The 23850-nt window shown below is 43.7% G+C and overlaps 1 protein-coding gene across 1 annotated transcript; it reads left to right on the top strand.

The window, feature by feature from the left end:
- The first annotated feature begins 1323 nt into the window (after positions 1–1323).
- PANX2 (pannexin 2) lies at positions 1324–23300 on the top strand. Its single transcript, XM_066318593.1, has 4 exons — positions 1324–1579; positions 1951–2241; positions 19508–20959; positions 22842–23300. Exons 2-4 carry the CDS (start codon positions 2016–2018, stop codon positions 23201–23203), a joined length of 2040 nt encoding a protein of 679 aa, XP_066174690.1. The 5' UTR covers positions 1324–1579; positions 1951–2015; the 3' UTR covers positions 23204–23300.
- Positions 23301–23850: the final 550 nt, after the last annotated feature.

The following is a 23850-nucleotide window of genomic DNA, read 5'->3' as shown; positions in this document are numbered from 1 at the left end:
TCGACCCTACATGTGCTTTTAAAAGACAGCATCTGGAAGGGCTTTTTATCGGCAGGACTTAAATCCTGCCGTGCCCACACATCCAAGACCTTCAGGGCCCGCTGGGCTGAGGGTTTCCCTTTCCCTCCTTACTACCCGCTCTATCCCTGACCCGCGGGAGCTCCCGCACGGCCGGGCCTGGGCTGCCGTGTGAGGCTGCGGGAGCGCTGCCGGGGCCCGCCGTGCCGTGCCGGTGCCCGCGGTGTCTCCCCGGGCCTGGGCTGCCGTGTGAGGCTGCGGGCAGGGCAGGGGAGCGCTGCCGGGGCCCGCCGTGCCGTGCCGGTGCCCGCGGTGTCTCCCCGGGCCTGGGCTGCCGTGTGAGGCTGCGGGCAGGGCAGGGGAGCGCTGCCGGGGCCCGCCGTGCCGTGCCGGTGCCCGCGGTGTCTCCCCGGGCCTGGGCTGCCGTGTGAGGCTGCGGGCAGGGCAGGGGAGCGCTGCCGGGGCCCGCCGTGCCGTGCCGTGCCGGTGCCCGCGGTGTCTCCCCGGGCCTGGGCTGCCGTGTGAGGCTGCGGGCAGGGCAGGGGAGCGCTGCCGGGGCCCGCCGTGCCGTGCCGGTGCCCGCGGTGTCTCCCCGGGCCTGGGCTGCCGTGTGAGGCTGCGGGCAGGGCAGGGGAGCGCTGCCGGGGCCCGCCGTGCCGTGCCGCTGCCCGCGGTGTCTCCCCGGGCCTGGGCTGCCGTGTGAGGCTGCGGGCAGGGCAGGGGAGCGCTGCCGGGGCCCGCCGTGCCGTGCCGGTGCCCGCGGTGTCTCCCCGGGCCTGGGCTGCCGTGTGAGGCTGCGGGCAGGGCAGGGGAGCGCTGCCGGGGCCCGCCGTGCCGTGCCCGTGCCCGCGGCGTCTCCCCGGGCCTGGGCTGCCGTGTGAGGCTGCGGGCAGGGGAGCGCTGCCGGGGCCCGCCGTGCCGTGCCGGTGCCCGCGGCGTCTCCCCGGGCCTGGGCTGCCGTGTGAGGCTGCGGGCAGGGCAGGGGAGCGCTGCCGGGGCCCGCCGTGCCGTGCCGCTGCCCGCGGTGTCTCCCCGGCGCTGCCCGCCCGCTGCCCGCCCGCTGCCGGCGCATGCGCGGTGCCGCCGCCGCGCGGGGCTCCTGAGGGGGACGCGGGGCCGGGGCCGAGACGTGTTGCGCCCGGAGCCCGCATGGGCTGTGCCGCTCCGGCTGCTGCGGCCGCGCCCGGCCCCCGGGCTCCGGCTGCTGCCTGCCGTGCCTTAAAGCACCTCCGCCTTCCCGCGGTTCGTTCCGGGCCGCTCTCGCCGCCTCCTTCTCCTCCCCGCGGCTGCGAGCCCCTTCTTGAACTGCTCCGCACGCTGTCGCTGCTCGGCGCGGGCGGGCATTTCCATGCGAGCGCCAGCTGCCCGCTGCTGTAACGAGCATCAGCACATCGTCCACCTCCCGCTCCCAGCCCGGAGCGATTTCATTACTTGCGGTGGTGCAGGGACCTTTTTTCGGCAGGAAGGTCCAGTGTAAGTTTATTTTCGGCTTCCGCCCTTCTGCACCGGCCATCGGTTTTGTTCACCGTCCCCGGGGAGCCGAGGGAACCGAAGCTGCCAGGTAAATGCCCCCTTCCTTGTCTGCAGCACTTCGGGAGGCGGCTCCGCTCTGCCTGCTTGCATGGCTGCTGCCGCTGTACGGCGCGGGTTGCGAAGCGGAGGCAGCGCTTAATGGCACAGCTGTCACCGGGCATCTCGTGTCGCCGCCCGCCTCCCGTGATACGGCGCCGCGCTGCCGGGGCCGGCGGGGGCTGCCCGGGGCTGAGGGAGCGCACGGCGCCGCTGCGGCAGCGCAGCCCGGCCGCGGCCCCGCCGGCACCGCTGTCGGCGTTGTCACCGCTGTCGGCGTTGTCACCGCTGTCGGCGTTGTCACCGCTGTCGGTGTTGTCACCGCTGTCGGCGTTGTCACCGCTGTCGGTGTTGTCCCCGCAGGCCGGCCGGGCGCCGCCCGTCCCCGGGGAAGCCCGGCGGCGTGAGGCCGCCCGCCGCCGCCGCTTATGCAACACATCATCGATAACCACCCCGACATGGCCACGGCGCTGCTGGCGGGCGAGAAGCTGAAGGAGCTGATCCTGCCGGGGCAGCAGGATGACAAGGCGGGCGCGCTGGCGGCTCTGCTCCTCCAGCTGAAGCTGGAGCTGCCCTTCGACCGCGTGGTCACCATCGGGACCGTCCTCATCCCCATCCTCCTCGTCACCCTCGTCTTCACCAAGAACTTTGCCGGTAAGGGCGGCAGGACGGGCAGGGTCGTGTCCCGGTGGCTGCTGAACGAGACGCTGGTGCCGAGAGGTGTCAGCCAGCCCTCGCCTTGGGTGGGGACAGCGGAGGGCCACGACCTGAGAGCCACTTTGTGCTCGTGAGGGGGCCGCTGGTGGGCAGGGCAGTGGTGTCGCCGTCCTGGCCGGTCCCTAACGGGGACCTCTTGCCTCGGCTGGCAGGAGAGTGGTGGGGAGGGATCCCCAGCCACCCCGCTTTGTGAGCAGCCCCGGGTCACTGACCTGCGGGCAGCAGTAGCGTGAGGAGGTGTCCATGGACCAGCAGCAGGTGAGAGCTGACGTGGGTGACAGAGCAGGTTAATGCTGGAGGTGGATCCTGACAGGTCCTGTGCTGGACCCTGGCTGATGTCAAGCATTGTCCTGATGTTACTTCAAGCATCTACAGCGTGAGTGTAACTGGCCTGCCAGGGAGAGGCTGATGCTTTCATGGAAGCTGATGCTATATCTGGAGCCCCAAGCAGTGTGCTTTGCCATAATGTGACAGTGGAAATCACTGCTGTTTCTGCTGAGGGCCAGCATCTTGCATTAACTGGTAACAGTTTAAAAAGCCTGGTTTGAGTGCCCACCACCACAAGTCTCAGAAGGTCAAGTTTTGGTGAGCCTTAAAAGTACTGATCCAGTAAACTGTTAGGACACCTTTTGGGCCACTAGCACATGTGTGAACATTGTTTTGCTGTGTGGATTTCAGGCTTGATGAGTGTAGCTGCCAGTGCATGACTGCTTTTAATGTCCCTTGAAGCTCCACCTGAAAATCCATGGGCAATTATTAGCACTTTAATACACAGGACTGACCTGACAGTCTGTAGCTGGTGAGGTTGGTGAGAGTTGGCTGTATTTAACCAGTTTAAACATACCAGAATCAAGGTCTCACTTTGCATGCTGCTTTGGGTTGACTTCCAATCCTTAACACTTGTTTTCATTATGAGGTAAAGTTAAATCACCTAGAAGTATAACTGCTTGCAAATGGAGTTTGGAGATTTTTCTTAATTATAGTTAAAACTTTTTCAACCCATCTCAGTTTTTTGAAAAATAGTTATATAGCTCAAGATCTTCAGCCAGTTCAGTTAATAAGAACCTCATTTTTTGGATGGTCTTCTGGAGGTGTCTTGGAGAAACCATGTTTACCAGGTACATGAAAGCTGGCTCTTCAAAGCAACTGAAAGACTGGTTCCAAGGTCACCTTTGAGGATCCTCTGTGGAATGCAAAAGTTTTGTGATCAGTTTCTCTGTAGAGAACTAAGCTAATAAAAAGGCAATCCTACAGCAGTTCGCGAGAGTGCGTGCTTACATATGTGCTTTCATACTGTTTGAGATGTACAGATTTGAACCTCAGTAGGCCTAAAGACAGCCTTGGATGCAGGCAAGCTCATGCCCCCTTCATGTGTGCTCCTTGACACAGTGCAAGATTGCTAGCAGAAGCCCTTTGATGCCTCTCTGCTTGGTCACATAGCAGTAGATGGCTCCGTATGAAGAAGTCATCTGAGGCTGCAGGTCATGGAAGAACTTTGAAGTCTGAGACTCAGATTTATACAGTGCATGTCCCTCTGCAAGGCTGAGTAGTCCACACACTTATGGAAGAAAGAGGGCTTACTGAATTTGCTCACATCTGCCTGTATTTCTGCTGTTGAGTTTATTTTGTGCTGTTGTCTAGGCTCACAGTTGTGTTCTAGATTTGTTTTTCAGAAGGACTAAAAGCAATGTTGCTTGTGTCTGCTTAAGGGCTGTGTATGCTGATTTGACCCAGTAAGACAGAGAGCAGAGCCTATTGTGTCCTGCCAGGACATAACTTATAACTTATAACTTATAACTTATAACTTATAACTTATAACTTATAACTTATAACTTATAACTTATATATATGAGAAAACGTGGGATAAGGTTCTTCTCTCATACGATGTCATGTTTTTTTCATTTGGTCTGCAGTTAGAAAAAGAATATGGGAAAAGGAAAAAAATTACGCAAAATAATGTAACAGAAAAACCTCCAAGAATCTAATAAAACTAAACAGATACCTTTTTAGGCTTGAGTCAAAGAGTTTCAGGTTAGTGATTTCAATTCTGCTTCTGTAGAGTTCAAGAGCAAAACTTACATTAATTTTAATGTGATCTTAATCAGATGTTGCTCTTTTAAAACAGTATTTACTTAGACTTCTTTACTAAGTCATGCTTGTCCAGAGACACTGACCCTGGTAATAATGGTAACCTTTGGATACTGTTCCTTCTGTGCAATTTAAACAGTGGCTGTGCAAGTACAAACTTTGCTGGTGAAATTGAATAAGGTAGCTGCTACCCTTTGGTTGTGAATATCACAGTAGCTTCCCACACTTTGCTGTGAGCCCTTGTGTGCTTATCTGATACTTGCCATTATTCCCTGTTCTGTTAATGATACCCAGTACAAGCCATGTGAAGATACCATCATGCCACTAAACTGGAAACAACCAGCTTTTCTGGGGTCTGTACCATCTTATTTAATCAGTATTGCTAAAGCTTTTGGAACAATGGTGTGTGCAGCCAAGACATAAAAATGGAGTTGTCTAAAAGCAATGGTTTCTCACAAAGCTTTTTTTGTTGACGACTGGAAGAACCCTCATGATCAGTGGGCAGAGGAGATAAGAGCCTCTTATCTCACTGACTGACATTTGAGATTACATGTGTGCAAAGTGTAGCTTAAAGTGCAGTCAAGACCAACTGTACAGTCTGTCCAACAAGTGCAGTGAGAGCTGCTTGGTCAGACAGGGTGGGTACCCTGCTCTGGGGGTGTGCAGAAGGCACACCATCTTCATGGAAAGCCTGGAAGTCCCCAGGCAGCAGTAAGTCTTCTGGGGCCAGAGGCTGCTCTGGTGTAGGGCTTTCAGAAGCACATAAGAAAGCAAAGTTCAGCCCTACAGTAGAGGACAAAGAAAATATGTGGTGTTTATTTAAAAGATTTTAATTGACTACCTTAATAATCATGATGTCTATTAGTATAATGTATTGTATATTCTATTTTGCCTGTGGATGAAGATAAACTTACTTAGTTAATTTTGTTGTTTTAGTTGCCATGGACAAAGTCATTGTTTAGGTAAATGCATGTGTTCTTCATGCAAGTGATTTGTTTGCTCTTGGAGTGTTCTGAACTTTACATCTCTTTTGAGAAATTAAATGACAAATTACTGTTTTAGTAGCATAAGAAGCAAGACCTAATTATTTGGCAGATACCATGCTGATATTGTGAAAAAAATCACAATTCATCTCAACTTACTGTGTTATGAAATACCTTAATTAGATATTGTGCTTTTCTTCTATTACATGTATCACAAAATCATACAACAGTTTGGGTTGGAAGGTGCTTTAAAGATTGATCATATAGTCCAACTCCCTGCCATGGACATAGATGCCTTCCATTAGATCAAGCTGCTCAAAGCCCTGTCCAGCCTGGCCTTAAGCAGTTCCTTGAAGAGATGGACATCCACAACTTCTCTGGACAATCTGTTCCAGTGCCTCACCACCCTCACAGTAAAGAATCTCTTCCTTGTGTTCCACTTAAAGATATCCTTTCCCAGTTGGAAACCATTGTCCTGGGATACAGGCCCTGCTAAAAAGTCTGTCCCCATCATTCTCAAAAGCCTCCTTTAAGCACTGAAAGGCCTCAGTAAGGTCCTCCTGGAATCTTTTCCAGGCTGAACAACCCCAGTTCTCTCAGCTGCTCATAGAAGTTCTCCATCATTTCCATGGGGAATCATTTCCATGGTCCCCTGTGGTCTCAGGCAGATCTTTCCTGTGCAGAGGGTTCCAGACTGGGTGCAGTACTGCATGTGGAATCTCATGAGAACAGAGTAGAGGGTTTTCAACCTGCTGGCCATGCTCCACGTTGTGCAGCCCTGGATGTTTGGTGTCCTCACAGTCTGATTCAGGGTGAAAAGAGGGGCTGTCATCCTTGGTGTGCCTTTGCTCTATAAATGCATCTGTAACATAGCTAAAATATATTGAAAGATAAGGTTTTGTTCCCATATTCACTGTAGATGGCAGTGTATTTGGGGTGAAACTGAGCTCTCTTCAGGAGGAAGGCAAAGGGCAAACACACTACTAGGATGTGCTCTTGGAAGTTAAATTCAGGCTTCAAAGGAGGCAGTAAGAATTTGACCATTGATTTCAATGGGGACAAGAGTTCACTCCAATGGCTGAAGTAAAATATGGTTCTTGCACTGGCCCCCACTCCCAGTGGGGAGTGAACTTTTTCTCCCCACTCCCACTGGGGAGTGAACTTTTTCTCCCCACTCCCACTGGGGAGTGAACTTTTTCTCCCCACTCCCACTGGGGAGTGAACTTTTTCTCCCCACTCTCAGTGGGGAGAAACTTTTTTCACAGGAGGAAAGGAAGTCATGTAGCTAACCTCCTACAACGTCATTTCTGAGTCTCCTGATTCTCCTTCGTTTTTCAAGCAAACCAGTGTGATTCCAGAAAGGACACCCCTAGAAAGTTAATTAAAATAAATCCACGAGGCATATTTTTACTGAGCGTCAGATCATCGCAAAGTCATTGAGGAGCGATATTCAACTATTCAACACAAAGAAAGCCCACATGAGCACTCACAAAAGAAGAATGAATATTATTTCCCTTTCTAAAACTCACCCATGAATGGACTTTGTATAAAACTGGCAAATCCTCTGTTTAGAGGCCGATGTATGATGACCTTGAGGATAAAAAAGGAAGTTTTTGAGGCATTTTTCTCTCACCTAGTGGATAGAATCTCTATTTAACGATGAGTTTCCTGGTTTCCTGGAGTCACTGGAGCTCTCAGAAGGCAGCATAGGCTAAAGGAAACCTCTCCAATAGCAGTGTCCTTGTTGAGGTAACAATGCATGCAGTGGGTGGTCCCAAGGGAACTTCAGTTTGCTCTACTTTTGTTTGAAAATTACTGCTTTAAAGATAACAACTAAATTTTTTATTAAAATACGTGAGCAAATGTGTTTGAAATTCTGTCAGAACTATGCCGTAACCCCCATCATACCCTGTATAGTCTTAGGCATCATGCAGATGTGTATGCAGTGCTTTGCAGAGCTCCATGCTTGTATTTGACTCTCTGGAGGTTTGATTTCTCATACCTAGATTTTTATTTCCTAGCACTTGGTTATTCCTGTGCAAACTAGAAGTAAAATATAACCAATATGAGCAGAGAGTTCAGATTTGATAGTACTGCTCTGTCCCAGTGTATGAATAAGTGACTATACCAGGAACTGGCTGGTGGTAAAGCAAATTTTATGTCTGTTAGTAAAGGCTGTCACTTTGTCTTTCCATTTTAGCTGCATTGAAGCCTGCTGGATTGTTCTCTTTGCTGTGAGAAAGGTTTGGGGATCCTTTTTATTGGAAGTGTTTCTTTGTTAACCTAAGTCAGCCTTAGGTTAATTTTTAGTGAAAGAAGTGGTAAAACACCAAACTTAATTACATTTTTGAAGGTAAGGATTCAAGGTACGTAGTATTAGTCCAGCTATGGCCTGCGTTGGTTTTCAGAAGTGGTGTTTAGGTATGTTTCAGTATCTCTTGTCAAGGCACGGTCAGTCTGGAGTGGTGTTGATATAGATAAACAAGATTAGCCCATCAGCCTTTCCATTTTCACTTCCTTTCCAAAATGTACAGAATGTGGAGTACTAGACTGCCAGTTTGAAGTAGGTCTGTTTGATGTTCCATGTGTTTTTTATCCTTCACTCTCCCTGGTTTTGACATGGTGTTAGTACACACGAGCTGCAGCCACAAGTAGGATGCTGCTGGGTCAGCAAGCGCTGTATCCTCTCCTCCACGACTGGCAAAGGTGCTACCAGCAGCAGCCTTTTGTGTTGAGTGTCTCATGGCATTTGCTGAACTCTTCTATAATCCAGTCGATTAAGGGACACTTGGCTTTCATGATGTGCTGCTGAGTTCTTTTGTGTCACCTAATGTTTTTAGTGAGTGGTTTAAATATTCCAGTGTTGTGCTAGGTTGAGAGGCAACCCCTTCAGTAATGTCTGTGGGAAGTTCTCTCTGTAAGGGACCAGAGAGTGGTGGGTTCCAAAGGAGATTACATTGCTGGTTTTGTTGTGTTGTCTTTACAATATTGAAATATTTTGGTTTCCAAACCGGTGTTGTCAAGGTATTGCTAAGTCATATCCCTCTTGTACAGTGCCTCATGCTGTCTATTCACAGTGGACTATTCTTTCCATATTGCAGTCATGTTGGCTTTTCCCACCCAAGCTGTTAAATGCTGGTACTTTTTTAAAATAAATCAAAGCATTCATCCAAATGATTTTTATACTTTAGTCAAAACCCAAGCTTTGGCGTTGGTTTTCATACTAGGTTCTTAAAACAGCGCCTACAAAATACAAAAGAGGTTGCTCAAAAACACTGTATTTATGTCTCTTAGCAGTTGTGTAGTTCAGCCCTCTACCATCCTTCTGCTAGAAAATTTTCATAAGAAAGCAGTCGAAGGAAACAATGTTTAATAACTGAAGTGTCAATGCAAGGTTTTGTTTTATTTTCTGATTTGTAATCTTTTGCATAACCAATGCTTACATTACTGTGTAATACAGTATATGCATGGGTTCAATGTTTTTTTCACTTTTCACCCTACAGTATGTTTGAAACAGTATAAGTCAGATTTTTATATTATGAGATGGAGTTTTATTTTGTATTTCTGGTCAAATTTTCTGATTTGTATTTCTATTTCGAATTGTGTCAGGATAATTACATATGCTTATTTGGGTGACTTACCTAATAGATGGCTTTTGATCTTACTTTCCATTTTTTCTCTCCAACTGCACTTAAAGAAAGTGAAGGTGGCGTTTTCCCAAGTTACTTTGTTAGTGCTAAGAGTACAGAGCCAGATTGTTTAGTGTATGACAAACTGATGACACCAATGCAGGAATTGTTTCTGAGGTGATACTAGCAGAGAAAAGAGAATTTAAGGAGTGTCACAGTACCACTTAAGTGCTTTCTTAGCATGTATTTTTGAAAAGCACTGAAATGATACAAGCACCCACAGGCTGGCTACAGTTTGGCTGCTGGCTGTTCACACTGCTGATGGAAGTTTTCCCAAAGGATAAGGGCCATTTACACAGATAAAACTCAAGGTGTGCACAAGGTACACTGTCTGGGACTCTGAGTTTTGATCATTTAAAGATTTGCAGTTACACAGGTGAATGGTGAATAGAAAAGTGTTCTTGAGGAAATGCATGAGCCATACGTTACTCCACTGTGGTTCCTAATGACTGGAGATATTTTTTTCTGTCATAAATTCCATTTCTCAGACTTCATCAACGCACATAAATCATCATTTTTTTAATGTCTTTAATGACCTGTTTGCATTATTAACCCCTCAATTTTTTCAAGTGTCATATATGGGGAGAGATCCAAATTATAGATAAATTTTAGCTTACTACATACTTTCAGATAACCCACAGATTTGAAGAGATGGTCAAAAATATTTTTGTTTAAGAGCTACTTAATTTATTCACCTTTATCAAGAGGAAACCTTGTGAATAAATAAAGAGTAAGGTTGAGATTGTTTCTCAAACCTACCCTGAAGTATTTGAGACTCTTTGTTGTCTCTAAACAACAAAGACATCATGCATCCACCATGTAGAGCAAATTTCAGCTTGTGTGGTTTCTTACAGCTATAAAATTCTTCAGGAAAAGTCTGCATCATCATTGGGTTCCTTGGGTTCCCTCAGTATTTAAAAAAGCTGCGGTGGACACCCTTACTACATGCATATGTTTAATTACAAAAGCTGAATTATTTCACCTTAAAGTGGCATAATTCTTGTAGATTCTTTTATTCTTTTACATGATACAGGATTTATTCTAAGAAAAACATTGAAATCAGGGCACATATTTACCTCATTGGGGATTTTCCCCAGGCGTGTATTATACTCTTGCATTTGAGTGGGGAAGTGCAGCTGTTCACTATGATAGCAAGCTTTGGGGATTTGTTGGCTTTTCTTCAGTGACAGCAAACCTGTCTCAGGCTCAAAGTTCATGGAGTAGAGCTGCAGCCAGGTGCTGAGATGTGTGGTGTGGGTTTTGCAGCTCAGAGCTCAGTGACTATTTCTGGAGCATTTTAGTTTTATGATGAATCATTTCACGTTTTGAGGTTGAGGTATCTTGTCTTCTGTGAGATCCATGTTCTCTTCAGGAGGTCAGGAGACCTCCACGCTGGAGCTGGCAGAGCCCTTGGGAGCCTCAAGGAGCAGATTCTTCTGTCTCTTCTGTGATGAATCAAAACAGTTCTGATACTTCACAAAACTCAACTTCTCTACACATGGAGGAACCAGTTTTCCAAAAGCAGTAGACCAGCCATCTCTGCCCTCTAAATATTATATTATTAAAATAATGTTATTGCCTAATGAGCTAACTGTCGGTCCTTTTCTTCTTTTTCAATATAAACTTTTCTGGGTGCTGTGTTTATGCCAAGAGGTACTTAATACAAGCCATTCTTTAATTTCTAGTCGTTAAATAATAATAATAATGCAGTAGAACAAACCTGCTGTTTCCTGTTGCTTTCCTGTGGCTGTATTTTGTGCTTGACCCTTGATTTAAGAAGCCACCATTGTTCATGTATCATCAGTTTCACTGGATTTTCATGATTCATTTCATTTCAGCATTTATTCTTGCAGTGTACTTCAGGTATTACTGCAGTCCACATTAACATACTGTCTGAGTGCATGTACTTGCTTTGGGGTTCCATCTTTAGTGAGCAATTTTTGACCTCTGCAAAATGTTGAAATATTATTTTCACACTTTACTACTTCTCCTATGCAGAGGATCTGTACATCACTGAAATTCCACTCACCTCTTGATGGAAGCACTAAATTTAGAAGTGAATGTTATTCAGAGCTCTTTTGTAGGACTGACTGCATGGCTGAATTTCCTTAATTATATTTAGATTAATACATTCCTTTAAGTTCTGATCTAACTTCCCTCAGATCTTGGCAGCAGTGGTCCAGTCACTATAAATAAGCTCTTTTCAGTGACTTGACCACTGTGCTGCATGGCCACCACATGGTAGATGGCAGCTCATTATTGAGGACACATTTCTCTATAGGAGCAGCCAAAGGGATTTCATTTGAGTGTTTCTGCACCTTCCTCATAAGAGTTGCTATTTCCAACACAGCAGATAAGCAGGAGCAGGTGTCTTTTTCTCCTGGCTAACCTGGGCAGGAGTACAAAACCTTAACCTCAGATTGCCACTAAAGGTGAGCACACCAGCTACTTTGAGAAGAGCCAGTGTCTGTTACATGCAGGGAATATGGTCCTGTAAATTTATATATACTCTAGGAAAGTGCATTGTTAATTCATTGATTTTACAGAATCAGTACATATGGAGTTCAAGCAAGGCAAAAAGAGCCAAATTGGAAATACAGGGAGACCTGCTGCTACCCTTGCACTGCAGTTACCCTTGTGGGTGACCCATTACCTATCAATCTTTGAAATTGCTCATCTACATCTCACTCACTATGACTAATCCTTACAGAGTATAGGCCAATAAAAGTTAAGAGCAGCAGTGGCTTCCTATCTCATTCTTTTAGACTTTCTTTTCAAGAATTTTTTCTTAAACAGGACAAGTGGTTTCAGAGATTGGGCAAAAAAGGCTTACCTTACCTTGCTGATCATGGAGAAATTTGTACCTTAGGAAGACTTCATGGGCATGGAACCTCTATTCAGATTGGAGAAAATATTCCCTAAGAAAGGTAAAGGTATTGTCTTTTTATTTCAGTAAAACTAGTAATTCTTAATAATTAGCTTGCTAAGTTAAGGCTTCGTTTAATGGATGTTTTCTTTTCTCATTCATATGAGTAAACACAGTGAGTTAAATAAGACTGTGTGACACACAAAATTAATTGCAGGGATCCATCCTTATGCTGTACTAATTTCTAACCTTTAAATGTCCTTTAAATAAAGTAGTTGAAATAAACTAGTTAATTTAAGTGAGCTTTTCCTTTTGCTGACAGTTAATTTGGGTATTAGCTAGCATTTTGTTAAAATCATTCAAAGCAGAGTTACATGTTCCTTGTGGACTGTGAATGGGATGGAAGATATTTATTCAGTTTAGATAATATTTTACTTTCTTAGACTACATTTTCAACCTCAGTAACATAAATGTTCTTTATTCATTTTTTTTCCAGAGAGAAGAGGGTCCAGGACATTTCTTCTTTTCCATTTAAAAATTGCTGAAAAAGTACTAAATAAATGATTTCTGTTTCTAAAAATAAACTGTTTGCTACCTGCTTTCTTGTGCAATCCTTTTAGTACCCAAGATGAATGAGGCATGTATGTCAGATTGCTTCTATGTATGTGTCACAAAGCAGTATAAGGAATACCCTTGTTAAATAGTGCCATTTATTGCTTAATTCAGGAAGTTTCTAATTTATTTTGTCTGTTAGAAATGTGTGTACTGGGAAGAGATGGGCAGGGAGATTCAGAGATTCTGCCTAAGTGTTGAATTTCTCCTTGGAGACAAGTGGAGAGGATTGCACAAGGAGTGCTTCAGAGATCCTGACTGGATTGCCAACTTATCCTCACAGGCAGGTTGGGCACAGCTATGAGGATGATACCTTTTTAGGAGCAGAGAAATTATTTTTATGGGCTTTAGACCAGACAACAGGAGAGGACAACCAATCCACTCAGCCATAATAATGGCTCCCTAAGCTTTTCAAAATTTTTCTTTGCAACACTTTACTTCATTTCCATACACAAACTGTGGTGTCTCAGGAAAAGGCTGTGTTTCATGGTGCCTGGAATGGTTTTATGAAAAAGGACTTTCATAAACTGCTTAAGAATGCCAGTTGCTAGGAAGCACTAGGCTAGGGTGAGTCTGTGGTATATTTAACTCAGTAAGTATAGTTGCCAGTATATTTACCTTAGCTTGGGTCTCCAGCAAGAGTGTTTAGGCAGTTGTCCAGAGGCTGGGGGATCCAGGCTGTTCAGCAGCCCTGAATCACCAGTTCTGCTGCCTATACCCCACGTGGGGGAGTGGCAGTCATGCTGCCACTAGATCCTTGAAGAAATCTTCCCACAACAGGCACACTTACCTTTGCCTTGGTGTAGCAAGCATGAGAATTTTCATCTTTTTTTTTTACCTTTTTGTATTATATTTTCTCAAAGCTTTTTCCTTTTTTCTTTTCTGTCTGCTGTTGGGAAATCGTACTGTTTCTTCTGCTTTACTCAATTATTGCACTGGAATGCTGACTAATGCATTTCAGTGGGAAGATTAATGAGGAGTGATTTCTTTTTCTAGAGTAAATTCTAAAAGCTGGAGGTCGCGGGAGGCATATGCAATTTGTTATCATGGTTTATATTTTGGCAAATACACTTTATTCCACTGGGAATGCAGTAGGTAAGAAAAATAATTCTCCCTGTTATGTGGGAGCATGTACTGTTTATTATTAATATTTTCTCTTTTTCATAATGCCTACCAAAGCACTCTAAATGTATTGTCCACATTTACTTAAATAACTTTTGCTCAGAATAATATATTAGGAACTTTATAACTGCAGCATCACTTCTTCAAAGAGAGATGTATGTGCCAGATTTTATGCACTGGGAGTAATCACATCAATTTAAGAGAAATGTCCAATGCATGCAGTTGCTTAAGTCTTTTTAGGAGCTTGAAAATTGCATTAATTTGCAACATTGAATGCTAAGAGATTGTCACTGTTATCTTTGGGTTTAAGTGGTGAGTGTGTTAGGAGCAATTTACTCCCTTTCCCAGGAAGATTTGTAAAGTCTTAACTTTGAATAGACAGTGGAGAGTGATGCATATCTACAGTATCTTCCTGACAGTGTCATTTTAGTGTACAATAAACCAGGCCACATTTCTCACAAAGTGTTTCTTGATAAAGGTGGGCAAATGCACACATGTATGCACACACAGACACGGCTTCCTTGGTGAGCTGTGCTTGTGGCATCTCTTCCTTTGAATGAGATGCAACACTGAGGCCTCAGCTCTAGCCACATGTATGCCTGTGATAGCCTTTTACGTGTATTTTACTGGATGTGTTCCTAATGCAACTGGCCATTGCATTCAGTTTTTGAAATGCCCATTTCTCAAAAATGAAAAAAAAAAATGCTGCTGCATGGATCAGCCATTCTTGCTGGACATGACCTAAAGATGAAAATTCACTTTGAGGACAATCAAGCATTGTCCCTGCCTGAGCAGGATGCACAGGCAGGTTTTGTAGCCTCTGACTGTGGAGGTTTTCAGACTGACAAAACCCTGATCAAGCTGGTCAGTTCTGACCCTGCTTCGTGTGGGATGTGGGACACAGCATTTCTATGATTCTGTATTGGGGTATAATTTCAGGAAATGCTCTAGGAACAGGAGTCATCAGGTTTTTCCACTGGTAACTCCATTTCCACATCTGAGATTCCTTTCTGTAAAACTTCTGGGAAGTTTTGGGGATTCCAACCCCAAACCTCAGCATTCCAGCCTCTTTCCTGAGGAATCCAGAACCTGGAGTATTATAACTCCTGTTTGAAATTTAGCAGGTTTCTTTTTCTAACATCTTTTCATGCCTACCACTTGCAGCCTGAAAGACGGTGTTTAATTCAGGACTTCTCAAAGAGGACAGTTGAATGTATATTGAGGTATACAGAGGTTGAAGAACCACTGAAAGGAGGTAGCTGAGCTTGGACTGGGAACAGTAGGAGTGGGAGCCTGTGCCTGCAGGAAGCCCACAGACATTTCTCCAAGGCTTTTCTAAAAGCAGCAGAGTTGACAGCTCCTAGCTTCAGTACTTTTGACTTCACTCCTTTCCACACCGTCTGTTTAGAGTCTTTCTAATATTTTTTTTTTGAGCACAGCCCCTTCCTTTCTCCGTCTCCCTGCCCTGAATGTCTTCTGCAGCCTTGCTCTTCCATCCCCCTGAGGTATGACTTCTGTGCCACAGGACCTCCCACATGTCACTTCTCTCCATTTAAGTAATACTTAAAATGATGGGATGGGGTGGGATGTTGCAGAATGGGGCATGTGAAAAATCTTAGCTGCCAAGGGATTTTAGTTTTTCAAGTGTCATGACACAATCAGTTATATTACACAACTAAGCAATTCTGTGTTGTTTATTTCATCTTGATTACATGTCTGAAAAATGCAGTGAGATCTCTCTCATACCTCATCCTAGAGGATAGTTCTGAGGATTTCTAGAAGCCACTTATGTACATAGTGAGCAGGATAAAATGCATTTATGTACAATTGTTGAAAACGTGACATATTGAAAAAAGGAAACTCAGCTTCTTAGCATGCATGTTAAGTTAGTATTAAAAAACTATCATATATTACCATCAAAGACTTTTTTTTCTTTATGTAGTAATTATTAAGAATATATCTTTCAAGGAGCAGGGAAATTATTTTTATGGGCTTTAGACTAGACAAGAGGACAACCAATCCACTCAGCCATAATAATGGCTCCCTAAGCTTTTCAAAAATTCTCTTTGCAACACTTTACTTCATTTCCATACACAAACTGTGGTGTCTCAGGAAAAGGCTGTGTTTCATGGTGCCTGGAATGGTTTTATGAAAAAGGACTTTCATAAACTGCTTAAGAATTTGCAGGGTGAAAGAAGAGTATCAGTAGAATTATGAATATAATGTTCAAAGCAAATCCATTTTTTATATTACATGATCCAACATCAGGGCTATGATTTTAAAACCATTGCAACCTTTTATAATGCTACTTAACTGTCAGGAGAACATTTTAAAACCAAAAATACAAATCTGCTGTGTCTTCTTGAGACTGCATAAAGCAGCTCACAGCTAAGTGAGGTATATGTGTGAGAACAACTTGTTCCTCTGCTGTCCTCATCAGATCTGCATGTAAAGATCCAGCTGTATGTCATTGCCAACTTCCATAACAGGATCAGTTATTGACATGGTGCTTTTCTTTTTCATTAATTTATGATGGACACAGGCTGCAGTAGAGAAGAAGCAGTCTCCTACCCTACTGTACCTGGATCAAACACCTTCAGGGTGTTTGTTAAATGCCAGGTTAAATGCTGCCATTGTCTAAGAAGTAATATCCACAAAAGCTGACTCAAAACCTGGTGTGGATCCTGCTTGGCAACCTCTTGTCAATGACAGAGACAGGTTCTTTGTCCAGGCAACAGCTAAAGGAGTCTTTTGCTTGGAATTACTTCAGAAGGGAATTCCTCTCTTCTCCATTGTCTGGACGATTTTCTAGAACAATGAGCTTCCAAGTCTCATGCAATCCTTTGTGAGTCAAATCCTGCAATGAGAGGGTTAAGCTAAATATCCCTGTGGAATAACTTTACCAAAATTTATGGTGTTCTCTGACAGTGAATATAGCTCAAATATAATGCCAAGAGAGGTTGTGGCAGCCCCATACCTGGAAGTGTTCAGGGCAAGGTTGGATGGGGTTTTGAGTAGCCTGGTCTGGTGGAAGGTGTCCCTACCCATGGCAGGAGGGCCAAGACTAGATGATGTTTAAGATCTCTTCCAGCCCAAACCAATCTGTGATTCGATGATTCTATATTAGAAAATACTGTTTGAATAAAATTGGTTTGGAATCCCAGTGCTCCCACTTCAATCAGTTGTCAGCCAGAAGTCCCACTGGCTCCACAGAGGATTCGTTTTTGTCTGAAGGGTCTTGGGATTTACATGTCATACAATGAAAATCATGCCAATTTTGCAAATTTGCTAAGAAAATAATAGACTCATAGCAACAAGGTACAAAGCATTGAGTAAGACTGGGACTTCATGCTCAGCTGGCCAAATATATCAGAAATCTTTTACAACCTCACAGACTGTTGGGTCAGATAAAAACATTTTTAACAGAGGAAAAGAGAACAAATTCCTCTAAAGTGATATTTGTTTTTCCCTACAGTTTGGGGCAGCCTCATTTTGTAGCCTATAGTGCAGCTGGTCAGTCCAAACTGGAGTTGTAAGGCTCTTTAGACTTTTTTTCACCAAAGCAGCAGCAATGGATGGAGTGGTTAGTCTCTCAGTGATCTGTCCAATGTAAATGTAAAATGTTAAGACATTTTCGTTGGTTTCTCTTTTTTTTAATTTATAAAAGAAAAGTGTATTGGATTGTTATTGTGTATATATAAAATTTTTGCAAAAGTCACCCTGGTTTTTGGGTCTCAGTGAAGAGAACTAATCAGTTTAGTAGGAGTAATTGATGCAGGAATCCAAAAATAATCCTTATGGCTGATTTGTAGGAATACTTGCTGTTGTTCTCCCAAGTACTTGTGATGTTGAGGCCTAGGAGAAATAAACTCATGTATGCCACAGGAAACTTTATTTCATATTGGAAAGTTCTACTGGGCTTAAGGATACCCAATTCAAAAAATTTCTGCTTAGGAGAAACATAGCATTCTGCTTTGCCTTTTTTTTTACCCCATGGGAACATTTTTACACAGGAATCTGTTTGGACTCCTGGAGAATTCTACCATAAGTCTTTGATAGTAGCAGATTAAATTTTTTGTATCCATCCCTTCGTGGGTAGGTTTGGGAGGCCACATAATTACTAAACCAAGGGAATCTATGAGCATTTTTCTTGTTACACAACTATCAGTACACAAAAATAGTCTAAATGGGAGTGCTTTAAGCTATCCTCTGAGACTGAAGTTAGATAATTTTAAAATAGTCTTCAAAAGTGATATTAAAGGCTTTGCAGAGCATACTCACTTTACATGCTGCCTTGAGAAGCAGCATTTATTCTGTCAACTCTGTTTAAGTTGGTGGTGTTAATTCTCTCTGGGTCACAGAAGAGACTTATACCTCCACGCCAAAAAACTAATTTTTGATTTGCTCACATGTGAAAAGTAACTGGTCAAGCAAGGAGTCCTTTGTTAAGCCAGAAAGATCAGGAGGAGTTGCCTGTCTATTAATTTTTAATATTCTATTTATTGTTATCAATATGATATTGTTTGTTTTCATTTTTGTTATAAAAGAGAACCATGCTCTTCAGAGGAGCTGTTCTTGATCTGAACTGTAGACTACATTCAGAACCAGAGCAGGGCTTGGTGTTCTTGAGTGATTCTCAAGTCAGGAGAGCATGCCTCCTCCTATGGGTCTCATTCTGGGAAGTATTTTAGAGGTGTACCAGAACACTGTAAAATATATTCTCTTTGTTCTACCTGTCAAAACATGAAAACATGGTCTTCCTCTTTGAATAGGGTGTCATCATAATGGTCATTGTTCTTTGGGGAATTAGTGCTGCTTTAGCTTTCACGAGTTTTTCTCTTTTTCTTTCATGTATTGCTAGAAAAAAAAAATAGATCATGTAAGAACATAATTTATCTACTGCGTCAGGATCTTTATCTTAACATCCTGATGATCATGATAAAATACAAATGTTTAGAAGGAGTGTTAAAATAGACGAATATGTGGTGTAATTTCCTTTGACAGACCCTTCCATCCTCCAGCAGAATATGACTGAAACATTTCCTGAGAGAAAAATTTCATCACTGTGAATTTAATAATCCTTGCTATACTTTTTCTCCTATTACTTTGTCTGATTTCTTTCTCGATCCACAGTATTTGTTTCTTCTGTAATACTGTCTGATGGTGAGCTGCATTTAATTACACATGGTGTAAAAAAACCAAAGTTATAGTTTCAAATGTAGAATTAAATTTTCATGATGATAAATAGTTAACACATCAGATTCTGTCCTGGTCAGCCACACTGAGAGGGATAGCTAATCTCACATTAGCTGAGAGGAATACAGTTGACTAAATCCTTGTATGTCTCGAGTTTCATTTTTTTCTACCATATCTAATGAGTTGACTTTGGTAACAATTATTAAAAATATTGCCTTAATCTACAGCTAACTTTTTTTCTATTTGGTAGAATATTTAGCTGGGATGAATCTTAAATTTCATCTAATTTTCAGCATTTGCATGGAACATCCTCAGTGACTGGCTTTGGAGTGAATATCAGGTTTTTTAGCTTTACAGAGTTCACGTTAGAGTTGCTTCGGATATTGTTTTCAGAGATGTCATTAAACCAAAATATGTATTTCTTGCTGACATTTCTAACTCAGGCTCATTCTAAAACTTTCAGGTAAATAGTTTTGCCATAGGGTTTGTGAGGATATGTGCAGCCTGATCTGGCTAATAGATGTGGAGGGCTTAATGGTCGTGTAAAGATACAGTAAAATAAAATTGATATCATTTGAAATGTTTATTTTCCAGAGCTCCTTTTGTAGGTTAAATGCACAGCAGTGACTTTTCTCTCTGTTATACAGAGGAGCCAATATACTGTTACACACCACACAACTTCACCCGCGATCAAGCCTTGTATGCCAGAGGATATTGTTGGACAGAATTAAAAGATGCCTTGCCAGGAGTTGATGCCAGCCACTGGCCCTCCTTGTTTGAGCATAAGTTCCTACCTTATGCGCTGCTGGCTTTTGCTGGGATAATGTACATTCCAGCTCTGGGCTGGGAATTTCTGGCCTCCACTCGACTGACTTCAGAGCTTAATTTTTTGCTTCAGGAGATCGATAACTGTTACCACCGCGCCGCTGAAGGGCGGGCACCGAAAATAGAGAAACAGATTCAGTCCAAAGGGCCAGGCATAACCGAGAGAGAGAAAAGAGAAATCATTGAGAATGCAGAGAAGGAAAAAAGCCCTGAGCAGAACTTGTTTGAGAAATACCTGGAAAGAAGAGGACGGAGCAACTTTTTAGCTAAGCTTTATCTTGCGAGACATCTGTTCATCATCTTTTTAAGCATCATACCAATCACGTACTTATCCACCTACTATGCTACACAGAAGCAAAATGAATTTACATGTGCACTAGGTGAGCCTCCAGACAAAACCAGCAGCTCCAAATTGCACATCAGAGTGAACTGCAAACTGCCATCTGTCCAGCTCCAGCGGATTATTGCTGGTGTGGATATCGTTCTCCTCTGCTTCATGAACTTGATTATCCTCATCAACTTGATTCACCTCTTCATATTTCGCAAGTCGAACTTCATATTTGATAAACTGAACAAAGTTGGAATAAAAACCAAGAAACAGTGGCAGAAGTCCCAGTTTTGTGATATCAATATTTTGGCCATGTTTTGCAATGAAAATAGGGACCACATAAAGTCGCTGAACCGTCTGGATTTCATCACCAACGAAAGTGATCTGATGTATGACAACGTGGTACGCCAACTGCTGGCAGCACTGGCCCAGTCCAATCATGATGCCACTCCAACCATGCGTGATTCAGGGATTCAGACCATAGACCCAAGTGTTGATCCAGCAGACATCGATGCCAATGAGCAGCTCATCATTAAGAGACCAAGGAAGAAGATGAAATGGATCCCGACTACCAACCCCCTTCCCCAGCCATTCAAGGAGCAGTTGGCCATCATGAAGGTTGAGAACCATAAGCCTGATAAACCGAAGCCTGTGCGGAGGAAAACAGCGACAGACAGCCTTATAGCTCCTTTGTTGGAGTCTGCTGCAAAAACCTCACAGCAATCCTCTGCTCATAAGAGCGAGCCAAATGCCATCCCAAGCACAAGCAGTGAAAAAAAGCACACACGGCACTTTTCCTTGGATGTTCATCCATATATACTTAGTAGCAAAAAACCCAAGCCAGAGGTTCAAGCCATGCCCTCGATGCCTACGTCAAAAAGCCAAGAGGGCGGATTTTTAAACCAGGAAGAGAATGTTGTAGTGCATGTTACCTCCTCTCTCAAAGGTACAGTATGTCATGATGCCCATGCCACCTCCACAGGTCATAATTTACATAGCAATCTTAAGGAAACGCAGAGTTTATTGGCACTGTTTGACCAGCCTTAATAGATTTGGGGATAGCTCGTAATCTCAAGGCTTGCAGGTCTCAGAAACAGAGGTTCTCTCTCTTTAACAACTATATGGAGGGTAAGGATTATTACAGATAGAGCTGTACAAAACAGGCTGCAGGCTGTTGGTGTGGGTAATGTTTCAAATGTAAGCAGGTTGTCACAACTGCAGATGTGGTGATGCCTTGCCAAGGAAATGAGGCGCGTTTATCTTCCATGATACCCTTCCTGCTCCACCAGCACCTGGCACCTTTCAAATCTGCCTTGTTTTCAAGTATGGCAACATGGAAATTGCCATGGTAGATGATCAGTACCCTGAGCAGTAATAGCCCCTTAGGAGTGTGTGGGAGACTACTAATGGCAGTTAAAGCTGCCTGTGGAAAAAAAAGATCTCTTAGACTACCAACTCTTAGGGATTGGCATACGTTTGTCACCTAGAAAATCAAAACTCAGCTTGTTGACGTTGTTCTTCACACACTCTTTAAATTGCCCTGTGTCTTATGTGGACCAGAAGATGGATGTTCTGAAGTGTGGGTGCTGGTCAGGGATTCAGGGTTTCTGCCATTCCCTTCCCATGTGGCCTCACAGGAGATGCTCTTTCTGTGCCTCAGTTCCCTGTGTGTCCCTTTCTTAACTCAAAGGAGTGTTTCAAATATATCAATAATCTCTAGGTGCTAGGGTGATGAGGAAAGCCATTTGAACATTAAGAAAAGTGATAGATCAGTAGATAAACTGATAGACAGATATCTTCTTGTTTATTTTTGTAAGCTACTGACATAAGAAAGAAGCACTATGCAGTTGAAGTTACAGAAAAATCTGTACGTACTTAAAGCAATGGCTCTCATCTCATTACAAGCTAAGACCTCCCTCTGGGCTTCGACAGACTGACCTCTACCATCACCCCACTGCCCAGCAAAGAAGTGATTTGAGGTATAAAAGTTTCTGTCACTTCCAAATCCCTATGCTCCTTAGAGCCCTCCAACTCCCCAATGTGCATGTGAGCTATTCTACAGCATTCCTTATCCAGTCACCTGCTCTGATTTCAACTCCTCAGATCTACTGGGGGCTTTCTGGTTCAATTACCTTCATCTAAATCAGTGCTTGAATATTTTAAGGGCAAAAAAAAAAATAACTGGAGTTTTGGGGCTCTGTGACTCCCCATTCACATTAAAAATTTTCAACTTTGTTTTTGACTTAGACCTACATTGCAGTCCATCAGGTAAGGCAGACTTACAGTTTCTGGAAAGAGACTTCAGTTTATGACAAATTGCTGAGTTCTTTCTAAAGACAAGTGGCTTACAATGTGTAACCACTAGTTTTTCCCATTGAAAATATCAGTGCCTTTTGTATTCCATCCTGTGGATCTCAACAGTCATTACATTTGTCAAAACATTAAATCATGCTGTTTAACAAATACCGGCCAAACTATAGGGGGGAATAAATATACTTTTCGGTTGGTTTTTTTCTTCATTTTATAAAAATACCATTAACATAAGGAAGCATGAGCATGCATAAAAAAGGGGAAGATTTACAAACCCCCACTTCTTGTTTGTCCTGTTTCCCTGAGCTTACAGCCCTGTTGATTTGAAACAGTCCTGTTTAGATTTCTCGAAGGGTCCCAAGAAAATTCAGTTTGGGATCCTCTTAAGGATCACAAAAATCAGTGAAATCAGTGGCAAGACCACCAATGACTTTTGTTGGTTCAGGACACTCCTTGCTGATGGACTGGAACGATGGAAAACTTCCTGTCCTTCATCTGTCTGTTTTGTTCTCTTTTAGACACCCCTCACCCCGCAAAAGAGATCCTATACTCATCCGAGACTTGCAGAACTGTGCCTGCCGCTGCGGCTTTCGTCACGTGTAACCACAACCATATAGCCACAACTGCTGCTGCCACCAGTATGGCTTTGAACCAGGCCAAGGCAGAGCCAACACCTGCACTGAGCTGCAACCCAGCCCACCCTTTGCTGCACATCAACACGCTCTACGAGGACCATGAGGAGGAGGTCCCCACCATGATGGACAATGGGATCCACTCGCCGCCTGACGCCGGGGAAATGCTCTCCATGCCCACCCCGAAGCAGATCAGGCTGGCCACCTTTGATGAGCCCATGGCCATGGTGAGCTCGGTGGAGTACTGAGGGCCCTGGTCCCCCAGCAATGCAACTCACTGCATGAGCATGGAGAGACTTCTCACGGACTTTAGCTTCTGGTAATAGCCCCCAAACGGTTTGTCAGGATCACGTCATTAAGCACTGTCCGTCATTTTGCAAAATAGAGCAAAGAAAATCTGGTGGAAATAGACCTTTAACACTAAGACGACCATTAGCTCTAACTCTAAACTATAGCTTCCTGATTTAAATGGGAATTAGCACAATTTATGAACATTAAGAGTCTAATGGCATGCCACAGCAATTTTAGTGAGTGTTTAAATCCTTTGCATTCAGAATCACTTGATTAAAGTTAACGTGGAGGTGAGGTATACTTCTTAATGGCAGCAGTTAAATAAGAGTTCTTTTCTAAGCTGGGAGGATTTCTTTTTTTTTTTTAATTCAGGATTATGAAAAAGTTATATGCAAGCAAAAATTTGTGTTTGTTTGTTTCTTTAGCTCACTGATGTTGGGCTTGATGGAGACTTAGCTGAAAGGGCCTTACTACCACCAGCATTTAAGTGCAAAAGATTGATACACTCGATCTCTTGCACTTATAAATGAAAATACCTGAAGTATGCCCCGCCCTTTAACATGCTTATATGTTTGATGGAAGATGATTAAATTAAGAGTTTATT

The sequence above is a fragment of the Sylvia atricapilla genome, chromosome 5 (genome assembly GCF_009819655.1).
Source record: "Sylvia atricapilla isolate bSylAtr1 chromosome 5, bSylAtr1.pri, whole genome shotgun sequence".
NCBI lineage: Eukaryota > Metazoa > Chordata > Aves > Passeriformes > Sylviidae > Sylvia > Sylvia atricapilla.
This window is presented reverse-complemented; position numbering and strand designations above follow the sequence as displayed.

Coding starts and splice junctions, on each gene's coding strand:
- PANX2 (XM_066318593.1), top strand. CDS start 2,016: ATGCAACACATCATCGATAACCACCCCGACATGGCCACGGCGCTGCTG. Junction 2,242..19,507: donor CTTCACCAAGAACTTTGCCG/GTAAGGGCGGCA, acceptor TCTGTTATACAG/AGGAGCCAATATACTGTTAC. Junction 20,960..22,841: donor TGTTACCTCCTCTCTCAAAG/GTACAGTATGTC, acceptor GTTCTCTTTTAG/ACACCCCTCACCCCGCAAAA.